At 45.9% G+C, this 14,242-nt stretch overlaps 1 protein-coding gene across 3 annotated transcripts in view; it reads right to left on the reverse strand.

Moving 5' to 3' along the window:
* Elmo1 (engulfment and cell motility 1) overlaps positions 1-14,242 on the reverse strand; it is a 513,908-nt gene that overhangs the window by 41,399 nt on the left and 458,267 nt on the right. For all 3 annotated transcript variants that reach the window (XM_050142466.1, XM_050142465.1, XM_050142467.1), the window contains exon 17: positions 4,836-4,999. In XM_050142466.1, the coding sequence (XP_049998423.1) occupies positions 4,836-4,999 (164 nt within the window). The remainder of the gene's footprint in view (positions 1-4,835; positions 5,000-14,242) is intronic.

A 14,242-nucleotide genomic window follows, 5' to 3' on the forward strand; every position in this document is an offset into this window, starting at 1 on the left:
ACTGCTGGTCTAGTACCTACTCCGGAAAACAATTCTAATCCAGGCTCAGCAAGGCCAGCGCAGTACACAGAAGACATTCAGAACCTCTAGACTGAAGTCAACTCTTAGCCTGGAGTCTGCCCAGCTGAGTCACCACTCCCCATTGGTTTGGCAAATATTCTCTATAAAGCATCAGATAGTAAATGTTTTAGGCTTTGTGGGCTTTTAGACTGACAAAAAACCCTCAATGAATGTGGCTTAATTTTAATAAAATTCATTTACAGAAATCAGGAGTGGGAAGATTTGGTTCAGAAACTACTGCTCAAGAACCTCTAAACTAGGAGGGCCCTCCAGACGCTTCAGACTGAGTGACAATGGCACTTTCATGGACACGGATCTTTTGCTGTCTCAGTTCTGGAGAACATCAGGGCCCATTCCCTGGACTACTTCTGTTCCTTAAATAAACAGACCCGTGGCTTTCATTACCATTTTCATTCTGACAGCTCTCGAATTTGTATTTCCAACCTAGACCCACCTGCTGACCTCCAAACTCACCTGCCTGGCCACCTCCCTGGGCATCCCACAGACTGGCATATTTAGTGCTGAACTCCTGAACCCTGGCCCACATCACTCCACCCCAAAGCGCTGCCCTTTAGTTGTTTGGGTCCCACATCCGGAGCCCATCCATGATTCTTCTCTTTATACAAGTACAACAACAGCCCATCCACCAGGAAATATCATCTTTCCTTCTTGCCAAAATATAATTAATGTAGAGCAAAAACTAATCTTATTATCTCTTGCTTAAATCATTAAAACAGCCCCCTAACCGGCCTTCTTGCTTCCAAATGTGCCTCCTTAGAGTGTTTCTAACACAGAAATCCATGCTAGTCATCCACCAAACCCCGAATGGCTTCCACCAAAGCCCTGTGTTCTAGATATCGTCTTGGGGTCACTTCCTGTTGCTGCTGTCCTCACGTGTTCTGATGCTGCCACTGTACCTCATGGTTAACTGAAAACTCAGATCTACTGTGACCGCAGGATGCTTTCACAAGTAATCCTTCCTGCTTGGAGTGCCCCTTACCCAAATATCTACACACATGCTCTCTGAATCCCTAATACAAGCTTCCTTCATATGTCATCATTATAACTAAAGGTATCTAGTTTTACCATCTCTAAAAATATACTTCATTTCTTTTATCGTGCCCTATGGAGACATTCTATCACCACTTAACTTTCTGTCACCTTACATGTATTATATATATATACATATATATATATATATATATATATATATATATATAAAATCATGCATGTATATCATCTATTTTCCCCCTCTAAGATTTAACACCACAAGGGTTAGGGCTATATACGTTCTATTCATTGCTGAATCGTAAGCATAAAGAACACTGACCAGCTTGTATCAGACACTGATAAATATCTGTCAGATGTTTGAACACTGAACATGGTATACCTATATAGACAAACCTACTGGAATAGGCTTTGAGCGCAACAGTAGGCTGGCAGGCTGGTCTTTAGGAAAGCTGCCGCTGGCAATATGTATGCATCAGCTTTGTTTCTCACTCTTTAAGAAAACATTTTCTTTTTCATTTATTTCTCTTGTACATTCTTAGACAATGTGGGAAGTATACAAATACACCAGCACCAGGGTTCCCATTTCGTATACTACTAAAGGCACAACTCGTTACATTCTGTGTTTTGTAATAAGAGTAATCATTTATTCAGTGCATATCATAAGCTGAGCATGCGCTGATCGGTTTCCTACGCTATTGTTTTGGACCCTTGTAGCAGCTTAATGTTGTGAGGGCTTTCACTGTTTTCATTCCCCAGAGCAGGGAAAGGCAGGCTTAGAAGGGACGATGCGACTTCTGCAGAAGGCACATCTGCAAAGGGCTGCACTGAAATTAGAACTGGTCTCAGAACTCCAGCTGCAGCACATTTTCCCTGCCTGCTTTACTGCTTTGCTGTTGTCTCTTCTCTTCTTCCAACTAAATGACCCACTTCTGGACTATTTAAGCTGTTTATCTCTGTTAGCCTGTACCAATAACGAGGAGGAACTTATCTTCTCTGTCAAGTGGCAAATCAAAAGCATGCCCTCTTTGAAATCGTTCATCAGAACCAGGACGTAAGCCAGGGCTGCTGTTCCCCAAACATTTCTTCACGTGGTGCTAACTTTTTCCTTCTTGGGATCCATCACCATTTTTATCAAATGCAGCAGATGGAGTTTGCGCCAGCTGAGGTTTGCCACTGTGTGATGTGTGATGTGCAGGCGGTCGTGGGAGGGAGAGAGTGCTACGGAGCTGGAGAAGCTAGAAAGCCAGTGGAAGGCCACGTGCTCAGCTGCAGCCAGGCTGCTGACCGTGTTTGTGGAGTAAAAGGTTTGAACTAGGCAGCCTTAATAGTGGCTTCTAGCTCTCCCACTCGGGCGTCCTAACCACTGAGCTTGAATAGATGCAGTATCGGGGTCTTTTTCAAAATCTAGATGTGCTTCCTGTAACTGAATACCGAGCAGTCTGAGATGAGTTCTCCCCACCCCCCAACTTTTTAAGATTGGATACTGAGGCACCTAATGCTTCTCAGCACCTTGGGCTGAGCCACCAGGGGGTGATTGCCTATTATTTGTTAAACTAATAAAACAACAACAACAACAAAAAGAATAAGCATGCATGATCCTCCTCTTGGGTGACTTTGCTTATCATGAGTCACGCTGGCAACACTTCCACTTCAACGACTCCCACAATGAGCTCCCGTCTAGAAGATCACAGTAACAGACAAAGCAGATACCCAGTGGATAGACCATATCCTGCTTCCTGCCTGCTGGTTTCAGAGGGTGTGGCTACAGGCTGGCCCGTCACCTGTCACCTCCTTGTTTAAACCTAAGGGTCCTCCTCGTGTCTTGGTTTCACAGTTATATATACCAAAAGTTCCCGTGAGGCCTGGTGCTTTCTAGTCTCCTGGACAAGAGTGTTAACAAAGTCACGCCCGTGCAGGGCATAGTCTTTCTACTGGCATTGTGTCTCCCCACTCAAGAAACATCAAGGTGAGAGCTTCTTGTAATAAAGGAAAAGGAAACTCCAGCACGGTGGCAGAGTCTTGCAAGTAAAGAAAGAAAGGCAGAGTAGGGTAGCGTCCACCCTGGGCAGGGCTGAGAATGACATTCTCCCCTGGGACAGTCACGGCCAAGCACTGACTTAGAGTCACTTGCTTTGCTGGAGTGGCAGCAATTTAGAACCACTTGGCCTTCACTTAATCGACTCTCCAATCTTCCATTTAGGTGTTAAGAATTGTCAAAAGCATAATAAAGCGTCCTTCTGTTTGCACATTTGTTGGAACTGCTGACTTAAAATCCAGCATTTTGTGAAGGTAGGGCCAAAAAGGGTGAGGCGCCACACTTCCTCCTCACAGATAAGAAACAGCATCTCCCAGGCGCTAGCTGGTCACTCCAACGACTCTGTTTTGGTATTTCTAACTATGACTATCTCCTGGCTGAGGATCAAAAAGAAAAAAAAAATTCAGCTGGGTCTGTTATAAGAGCCAGTATTAGACGTATTACGGCATGTCTTAGGGTTTAGAGTGATGTGAACCAAGCCCCCTAGAAGCATTTTCTGTCCCCTGCGGATGAACTTCATGCCCACCGAAGTCTATAGCTTTAATGCAGTTTCTAGTGGTGTTTGGAAGCAAATCGTCCGTGTCACCACCTGGCTTTTCTAACCTGCTTAACTTACTTTCAGCATTGCACATGCAGAGCCAGCCTGACGAAGCAGTAGCTGGGAGTTAAGTAGTTTCAAGGCCAGGTTCTTTCCTAGGCTACTTCCACCTCTTTGGGATTAACACGTGTGCCTACCTCAAGGATGTGAGGAAATGAACTAGAATAAAGGATACTTTGTGAGTTGTCATCCATTAAAAAGTATCATGTATATGGAATCAAAAAACACAGAGAGAGAGACACACAGAAAGAGGAGAGAGAGAGAGAGAGAGAGAGAGAGAGAGAGAGAGAGAGAGAGAGAGAGAACAAATAGTAGTACATAATGAATACAAAATCCCAGAAGTCACTGCTGGTCTTTTGATTACAGAGTAGGAATGAATAACTGGCAAGTCTCTTCCCTGCTTCCCACCTTACTCCTGTGTCCTTTTCTATAAAATATAAAAGCGATGAATCTAATCTGGTTCTTAGCAGAGAAAAACAGGTCAGGTCTCAGAAGAGATGATGCGAGCAAAGGAATTCTTGTTTCCCAGATTCAGAGCATTTTAGGGATGCAGATGCGTGAGGCTTTGAAAGGGTTGCCAGTGACATTTAATGCAAAGCCCTGTAAAGGGGCCCTGCTGTTTCCCCACCTGGAGCCCATTGGTTTGCAGTCATAAAGGTGACAGGGGATGCTTGGAGGCCAATCGCTGGCCATCTCCTAGGGGTACAGTGGGCTTGTCCCTCACCTCTACAGCTCTCACTGGAACTTAGGCTATCTCAGGATTCTCAAGGCTTTAATGATTGGTGAACCTCTCTCTGGATAGCATAACACTTGCAACTCAAAGGTGTGACATACCGTTTCATACGAGAAAACAGAAGACACCCCCTATACACACACCATTGTTTAGATTCTAAATGTGGAAGAAGACAAGTGTATTTTAGCTACAGATCCCCGAGGGATCATCTGAAACAGCTGCCGCCCCCCCCCCCTCCACAAGTTCCACTCCAGGTAGTTACCAAAAGGCCTCCCTTACAGGCTATCATTTTGGAAGGTCTTTTGCTGACTCAATGAGCTCGCCACTAGTCCTGCAGTTACATCACGAGATCACTAGGGGTCAGTAGCAGTGACGGAGGACAGAGGTGGGTAACTCACAAAATCGGGCGAGACTGGAAATCTTCCTGGTTCATCCTCTCAGACTGGCGGATTTTCAGGATTTCAGTGTAGCTCAGGTTCTGCAGTTTGCTCTTGAACTGGTCCAGGGAGCTAGGCTTGGTTGTCAGCGCTCTCATAACCTGCTCCTTCACCACCTGCATTACCTGTCAAAGAGAGGAAGGTCATTATACTCCTAGGCTAAACTTTCCATCTCAGAAAAGACTCCATGTCAAAAGCTCCTTACTCCCCCCCCCCACCGTGCACAGTGTGACCTCTAGACCAAGTCTTGAGTGTGCTTTCCTAAAAGACAGACTTCCGTTATGTAAAGTTCTATTTTCTCTTACGCTGTGGGAACCACATGGAAGAAAACGGACTGGGTCAGAGAGACAGGCAGGGGAGCGTGCCTATTTGCTCTCCATGTTAAGTGACAGTACTGACAAAACACTATAAACAGTACAGACACAAGAGTCAGAAGGGAGCAAAGGCCAAACCGCAGCTAGAAGTCTGCATGTTAATCGCTTCTTCCAGGAGAAAACCGTTGTGATACAATTAACTGTGAGGTTTGGTTGGCACCGATGCAAATGGATGTGTATAGCTACCCACACCTCCCAGACCTCTTCCCCATGTTGTTAGGGCCTGAGTGTGTTCACACAGGTTATGCAATTGGAAGTGGGCATGTACTCTTTCTCTTTGAGTCAGCAACTAGCCAGGGGGTTCGTTATATTAAAGCAGACATACAACATTGGAAACTTCAAGAAAAAAAAAGATCATGGTAATTTATCCCTCTGGACAGGTCTAGTTCACAAGAGGCCATTAACCGTCGCCTCTATTAACACAGATTCATCTTCAACAAAATACATAAAGCAAAAAAAAAAAGAAGGTCAGAGGAGCCAAAGAGATCCAAAGGGCTTGTAATCTTACCACTGCCCTTCATCCTCCGTTACACATGAGAACAAATGTTACTTTATACCGAGTACGTGCCGAGTCCCTGATGCCCTGAGAGACATTTTATACGGGTGTGTGCCACATCTCTTCCTTTACCCACTTAAATCTACAAGCAAATATTACCAGCACTTCAACTCTGCAAAGACACTTAAGCTGCAGAACATTAAGAAACGAGTTTAACATTAATCACATACCAATCACAGAAGCTTGGTATGTAGAAGAGCTGAAATTTGGTCTCAAGTTTGTAAACACTTTACCACTTCAGAGGCTACCCTTCCTTCCTTAGAGCTGTTTAGAAATTTAAAAAATATTTAAAAAAAACTAAATATGTGTGTCTACTTTATGATGAATATGGTGCTAAGTACTTTGTTATGCACCATCTCATTTATTCCTCCCTCCAATAGAAAAGAATAGGACGTGAGTACTGTACATACAAAGGAACAGGGAAAATTGATGACTTGCGAGACATACACATCTAGAAGCATCCCAAGGGAGCAAGCATGGTGGCTATACTACAGACTTGATGTTGAACCCAAAATAGCACTCAGATACAGACTCTGCCTTCTGGGAACTAACAGTCTAATGAGAGATAGGGACAAGGCCCAAGATCATCAAGGAGGAATTATGAAAAGGATGGATAGTGAGGCTGTGTTGGCAGGAAGAGACATTTTATTCCAGACACTGTGGATATCATCTTTAGAGGAAGAAGGGGTGATCTGCTGGTGTACACTCAGACAACGGACCCGGAACACCTCCACACATCAGCAGCTCTGAACCTGGGCTACAACTAAATCAGAACCAACCATCTAAGCATCACTTCGTGCTCCAAGGATAATGAGATAGGACACGTTCCAGATGACCTTTAGCTGCGTCTGCTTTTCTTCTCAGGCAAGATTGTTAATTTGGGATGCTTGACAAGTTTTGAAATTCTAAACATTTCATGCCATGAAGCATGATCAATGGCTAAATCTGGTCAGGACTGAATTATTGTGCTTTGCTCCCAGAGGTGACCCTCTCTCCATTTCGGAGCCTTGGAGTGCAGCCAGTGGGGTAACAGTTTCCCGTGTTATTTGCTCTTCTGGTGGATGGTTGGATGTGCAAGAGAGAAAAAGGTACAAGGATTAAAATAAAGAAGTGATATTTTTAAATAGGACCAGAACAAAACTCAGAGTATGGAGCTGGCTACATCCCCCTTACTTTAAAAATAAAAAACGAGAAGTTCAGAGAGTGAGGTGATTTGCCCCCTGCATGTTATTTAAGGAGGTATCCCAAGAGATGGCAATTTCCATATTATAGCTGCCTAGATCATGTGGTCCAAACTGACCAATCAGCAGCCTTGTTCAGGCTGTTCCAATTTAACCCAAGATACAGTCAAAGCCTCAATTTAGAGGATGATGGGAGATGGAGAGAATTCGATACAATCAGGCAAAGACAGAAATGAGAGGGCGGGATCAATGGTGGCTATCTTTCTTCAACCAGAACGACACCCTCTCTTTACATTTTGGTATTTCGGTACATGAATCAAATTCTACTTTCTTAAGTTGATATGAATGGGATTCTTGCCACCTGCAACAAGACTCCCCAAAGATATCTAGGGAAGTCTAAAAGGAATACCATCCTGTGGGTCTGAGATAGCCCAGACAGAAGGAGAAAGAGAGAAGATGAAGAGAGTTGATGATACTACTTTAAAATAGGAAGATAGTTAGGCTGGAGAAATTAATTGCTCGGTGATTAAGAACAATGGCTGCTCTTCCATGGGATTAGATTTGGTTCCCAGCACCCACATGGTGACACACAACCATCTGTGACCCCAGCTCTAAGGAAACGAATGTTCTTTGGATTCTGTGGGCACCAGCCATACAAGTGGTACATGAACATACTTGCAGGCAAAACCCCCATATGCATTAAGTAAAATTAAAATACAAAGAAAGAAAATGACTCTTAAATTCAACTTCCAATATATGCCATTGTTGAATTCTTGCTCGGAAACAATAATGGTCTCTTACCATACTCATGGACATGCTCCTAGTCATATCTGATGCTTAGAGTATCATGAATGCCCTGGTGCAAGACTACTGTCCCCACTGGGTGGAAGAGTATCTATCAGAAAAGCCCCTTAAATGCTCCTTTCAATTTGATAAAAAAAAAAAAAAGCATAGAACTTTTCCTAAAAGGAGGCGGGTTGACTGGCACCTGCAGCCCTGCAGCCAGGAGGGAGAAAAGCAGCGGGTAGGAAGCTCAGACCAGCAGCTGGTGGAGTCCACTTTCGCTTTGTGCTGGCCCTAGCGAGTTCTACTCTTCCTCTTTATGCCAAGAGAAGAAGAGGCCACGGGTAGCTTTCCGTTTGTTTTCTGTACGATGACAAATAACAAGCAAACACCTCTCTGGGCCTTTGTAAATTAGTCTCTAGCTTCTGCAGTTTTTAATAATTAATGGTGTGAATTCTCAACATGTCACGTATAAAACTTAAAGTAGGACATTTTCAGTCACCATTGTTGACTGTGTCTTCTTTGGAAAACATGGCACGGCTTGCGAGTTATTTGAAAAACCTTCAGATGATACGGCAGAGGTATCAGCAAATGAATGGTGAGATATTTTACCTAGGGTGCCCACACTGTCACAGACACTAAAGGAAACACACCCTTGGAATCTACACTTGCTGTGGGCATTGGTCCAGCATTCGTGCCATGTCTACAGCACGCAGGTAGTAGAGTATGGGAAGTTGTCCGAGCACATGCTGTGCTCTGTAAGGCCTTACGGAATAAAAGTGGGGGATTCCCATAAGACATCTGTACTTCCCATGGAGAGAAGCTTCGGCTCCTTGGAAGACTGTTTAAAACACTGAACCAGACAGGCCTTGGGTCAGTCAGTCTAACTCCTGTTCATTTAAATATGCTCCTGGGTCCTACTCCAAGATCTACTGAGCCTCCCTGTGTTCTAACCTAGTATCCCTAGGCCTTGTCTTTCTGTCTACAACCTTCTTACATCATCAGTCACTCTTTTTGCCCATCAAATATTTTTTAAGCACCCTCTCAGGGCAAGGCGCCTAGGGACAGGGGGAGCCTTGTGCTAAATAAGCTCTCAGTCTGCACTGGCCTCCCGGAAGAGACAGAGTGATGTCACAGCACAGCGAGGGCCCACACATTCATTCCACGAACACCAAGCCGATGGCAAGTGAGGTCAGCACAAGGACACGACACTAGGCCTTCAGCTATGGACTGAGAGACATGCTGGTAAATGGAGGCCATGCCTGAGAGGAACAGCATGAGTGAAGCTTTGAAGGCAGAGGCAGCACCGCTGGGGGTGGAGAAGCAGGTGCGGTAGTCTCCTTGGCAGTTTGCTAAGCAGTCCTAAGAGAGGAAAAGCAGTGGTTCAGAGCCAGTGTTCACTGCAGAGTCTGGCTCCACCGCCACCAGCAGAAGCTGGGCTGGGCAAAAGGGCTTAGCCTCTCTGAATCTGTCTCCTTATCTCTTCCGCAGATATCATCTGTCCTAGCTATCACTGCTGTGATGAAACACACTATGACCAAAGCAACTTGAGGAGGGAACGGTTTTTCTGGCTTCTACATCCCTGTTCATCACTGAATGAAGTCAGGACAGGAACTCACACAGGGAAGGGACCTGGAGGCAGGAACTGATACAGAGGCCACGGAGGGGTGCTGCTTACTGGCTTGCTCTCCCTGACTTGCTCAACCTGTTTTCTTATTGAACTCAGGAGTACCAGCCCCACCTGGACTAGACCGGGTCCTCTCCCATCAGCCACTAAGAAAAGGCGCTGCAGGCATGCCTTTAGCCCAGTGTTATAGAGGAATTTTCTCTGTTGTGGTTCCCTCCTCCCCGGTGACTCCAGCTTCTGTTAAGTTGACATAAAGCTACGCAGTGCATCATCTGTGGTCAGATTTAGGAGCTGCTGAACACTGAAGGCGGTATATTATGAGGCTCCCTCTTTGTTAAAATGTGAAAGATAGCTTGCCTAGAAAATCTAATCTCCCTCCCAGCCTCCGGGCACGCACAACTCACATGATGACTGTACGCATTCCCAGCACTTAGAGGGCAGCTCAGGATTATGTTCAGGCTGCGCTGCACAGAACTGGTTCTGACGGATTCCACGGGGGTATTTTCATTAAGCACTGTGTCCACTCTCATCTTCGGCGCTTTCAAGGTTTTGGGTTTTTTGGTTTTTTTTTTTTTTTTTCACTCTTCTGCTATCCATCCTGTCTTGGCGTGAGCACCATATTCCTCTGGCATGAGGCCTGGCTGTGCAGGCTTACTATAGATAAAGAGGGCTGCTCTGAAGTCACGGGGGCCTCTCACAATTTCACTGTCTCTGCAATTACAGCAGATGTATCAGAGACATTTCCTCCACTGATAAATGCAAAAATATTCTCCATCTCACGAAGGATATGATTTCCTTTGGCAGCATTAACCACTCTGTGTCTCTGTTTCTCCAGTGTGGTCTTCACGGTGCTCGGAAACCCCTGCCTTTACCATATCTGTCTGAAGGAGCAAACCGGTCTAATCTGTAACCAAAAGCCCGTCTGGGTTTGATGTGGGCAGTGAGGCCCTTGTCCCCGTTTCTCTCTTTTCATCACTTCACAGTCTAATAAATAATTGGCATCGATGTAGGTGGCACATTCTGTCAAGGAGCTAAGCATCATGAGCTGAGAAAATGGACAGTTTTCTGGAGACTAAATCTTCCCAATGGCTTTACTATTTTTCAGTTAGAGTTCTGAGATCTCATTTATCCACAAGCAGAGGCCTGTTCTCTAGGGACCACACACCTGTACACACGACTGTCAAGTAACCTCTATGGTGAATTCTGAACCAAGGATCACAAAACATGGGACTATTAGGGCTTAGGAAGCTCCAAGTTCATTAAAGCTGGACGTTTGCTCTAGGACCAAAACTGTCAAGTGTCGTGTGGTGAGATGCTGACTCTGCCTCCTGCTAACATCACATCGCTTGTACCTGCCCCTCCTAGGACCACTGCCCCCATACCTGTCCTGGTTTGTCCAGTAGACTTTGGGCTTCAACTCTGTCCTTCCCAGCCTCTCCTCTTAACTGCCACCGCCTTTCAAAATGCAAAGCCAGGTCAATCCTCTGACTAAAAACTAGAGTGACTGAGCACTGCCTCTGGGGTATTACTAATGTATATTACTGGCTGTGATAGTTAGTGTTGATTGTCAAGTGCACGGAAGTCTAGAATCACCAGGGAGATGGCCTTTCGGGCCTGTCTTTGGGGGATTATCTTGATTATATTAATTAAGGTGGGATGACCTATCCATGAGGGTGGCACTAAACACCTAGGCAGAATATTCTGGACTGTGTAAGAGCGGAGAAAACGAGCTGAGCACGCGCATGCAGACACTGTTGCTCTCTGTTTCTGAATATGGGTGTAATGTGCCCCTGTCCTAGCGTACCTGTGACTTTTGGGGTCTGATGGGCTGCAGCCTGGCTCCGGGAGCCAAAATAAACCTTTCTGCCCTAAATCTCTTTGGTTGCAGAACCGTACAGAAAGACACTAAGACACTTTCCACCATCCCCTACAGCGCACTGTTTTCCTTGAGCCCTGCTCTTGAACTCCATGACATCACCACACCAAGAACCCCTCAGCACCTTGACTTTCACTCTTTTGCTTTCCTGACTGCTCTCTTTCCTCCTGCCATGGGGAACTTCCTTTTAATATCTGCTCTTCTTTTAGGTTCTGCCTTCAAAGACAAAGATGTCTGATAGGCCTGCCCTCCTTCCACAAACTGAGATCCATGCCTACATTTCCCCATTGTGGTACTGTTTGCGGCACACTGTCTCCTTGGCTTACTACCCTCCAGAACCTGTGCAGCCCAGTCCTGCAGTAGCAACTGGGGAAAACAACTGTTTTTATTTATGTCTCAAAGGCTCATCATGTGGTCAAAAGAATAAATCAGCCTCTAAAGTCAGGAGTTTCTAACTTTCACCAAAAAAAAAAAAAAAAATTGGAGTTTAGGGTGATTTTTGTCTGACTCAGCCCTCAACTTTGCTTCTAGAATGTATCCCAGAAGTGGGTTCTATTTTTCCAGTTCCTTCAAGGATGCCAGTGTCCAGCCGGGGCTGAGGAAGGCAGCCTTGAGAAAAGAGGATGCAAAGAGATAGGCAAGAGGTCTGCCATGGCAGGGAAGGCTGGCAGGGCTACTCCCGCCCTCAGCATGCCTGTCTCCTGGGGCTTGTGGATGCCATCTGAGGACTTACTTACCTATCAGTCCCCTAAAATGTGGATGGCATCAGTGTTCTTGCCAAGGGCAGTCAGGTACCAAGAGCAATCAGCTATACCCAGGGAACTGGCTGCTCCTAGCCTCTTTGGGCAGGTTTCTCAGATGCCACTTTCAGTGGGATCATATCCTCTTTCCTGTGATGCCTCTTTCAATGGTAGCTATAAAGTGGAAGTCATCTGGCTATTTTAATCAAGGGTGTTTTAAATAAGGGCAGCCAACACTTTCCCAAGAAGTCCACAGTTCCTTGGGCAGCAATTAGGGTTTGCACCCCCAAATTCTTGATTCGAGCAGGACAGCCACTGTGTGTTTGTTAACCCTGAGCAGGAAAGCTTATGACTGGCAGAGTCCAGGCAGGGCTCAGGGAGGGCAAGCGTGGGAGTCTAAAGGTGATTTTTCAAGTGTCCGCTGGGAACAAAGCAGATGGTGTCTACACTGAGAAAGGAAGAAGCTATTCAGCTCTTCCCCTGACTCTGCTTTTGTGCTTCTTCTAAAGCAGGGCAGCTTCTAGCATCCTGCCCATACAATCATTGTCCGGACAGAGATCTCAGAAGACCTTGGTGTTAGCCCCCAAAATAGCTCATTATATAATGGCTGACCCTGCAGTGCCACGCAGCTGGTGAAACAGAGTTCTGAGACCAAGGTGGGTAACATTAACAGCTGCTCCGCTCTTCCTGAGAAAGCCTTTTAATTTGAGGTTTAAGGCATTTTTATGGCCGGTAAAAATAGTAAACCTTTCAACCAGTGATTCATGCAAAAATCAATCAGCGCTAGGTTCACAGAAGAGCAGCAAACAGGGAAGCACAGCTCCTCCCCGCCCTCAGCCTCTGCAGGAAGCCCATCCACAGAGGACACAGGACAGGGGAGGTGGGAACCACAGCCTTCTGGTTGCAGCTTGTCTTTGAGCCCAGTGAGAGCAGGGAGCAAGTAGCTGTGTGACAAAGCTCTCTGCCCCACTGAAACAGGGAGCCAAATTAACAGGGCAATCAGGCTAAAATTGCTGGTTAGCTAATTGACGGCCCCAGTGGGCAACAGAAAGCTGTTTTCACCAGCATCTGATAGAATCGGCCTTGGGCAAAGAGGGATCTGTACCAATCACGTTAGAGGGTGCCTTTTAGACCACAGCTTTAAATAAACTAACAGGTAAAGCAAAGCAATCAAAGCCTATGAGTGTGTGCGGAGAGGGTAGGGGGTTCTTGTAGATTTTTCTTTACTGGGATTGGGGTAAAAGGGTAGAATATTTTTAGTAAGCACACTACATTTAGGTCTTCTAATGCCTGCTCACAACTCTCATCCACACACGGCCAGCATGGGGCCAAAGCATAGTCTTCACAAAGCTTTCAGAATTTACAAAGCACACTCCCAGCTGGAAAGTCTGCTGAAAGAGAGCTGCTGGGGGCTGGGGGCTGGGGTCTGGGGGCTGCCTGATGTGTGTGTGTGTGTGTGTGTGTGTGTGTGTGTGTATGCACGTGGAGACCAGAGGTCACTGTCAGGTGTTCCCCTCAGTCTCTCTCCATGTTATTTGATGAAACCTGTTTCTCCCTGAACCCAGCATTGAAGACTAGCTAGACTGGCTGGCCAGTTATTTCCAGGCATCCGCTTGTGTCTGTCCCTACCCCCAGCCTTGGAGCCATCCAAAAGGGTTGTTACATCCAGCTTCTTTTCCATGGGTGTTGGGGATTCAGGATCTCACGCTTGCTCAGGAGGCGTTTTCGTCCTGCCTCACCATCATCTCCTCAGCTACTCTTTGCACACAGTTGTGGGCTCAAAATACAAGATGATTAGAAACAACGAAGAAGTCATTTTCCCCCCTTGGCTGGGGAATACACTGTATGCACGATGCCCCTCTCTACATTAGAGCTGCAGGCAGAACATCCAAGATCCACGGCTGCCTTCTTCACTTCCTTCTCAAGGCCTGGAAAGGGAGATAATGGCCATGGTGCTGCTCGCTCCTTTTGTATGTCTCCCCAGCTGAAGGTTGGGGCTTCACTCAATTCATCTTTAGGCTCCTGACATCTTGTTGTTAATTTTATAAACATTTGTGGAGTGAATGGAGGAGAAGTAGAACACAGTGGGGCGCAGCTAAAACAGCCTCCCATGACGCTGGGATCCGTCACCATTAAGGAGTAAATGAAGTGTCTCTGGTCTCATTTTGAGGGTTAAACCTGAAACTGTGCTACTTTAAATCTCTCGGCCTGCTTTGAATTCACTGTTAAAT

The sequence above is a fragment of the Alexandromys fortis genome, unplaced genomic scaffold (genome assembly GCF_014885135.2).
Source record: "Alexandromys fortis isolate MF-2015 unplaced genomic scaffold, M_Fortis_MF-2015_v1.1 scaffold_5, whole genome shotgun sequence".
Taxonomy (NCBI): Eukaryota; Metazoa; Chordata; class Mammalia; order Rodentia; family Cricetidae; genus Alexandromys; species Alexandromys fortis.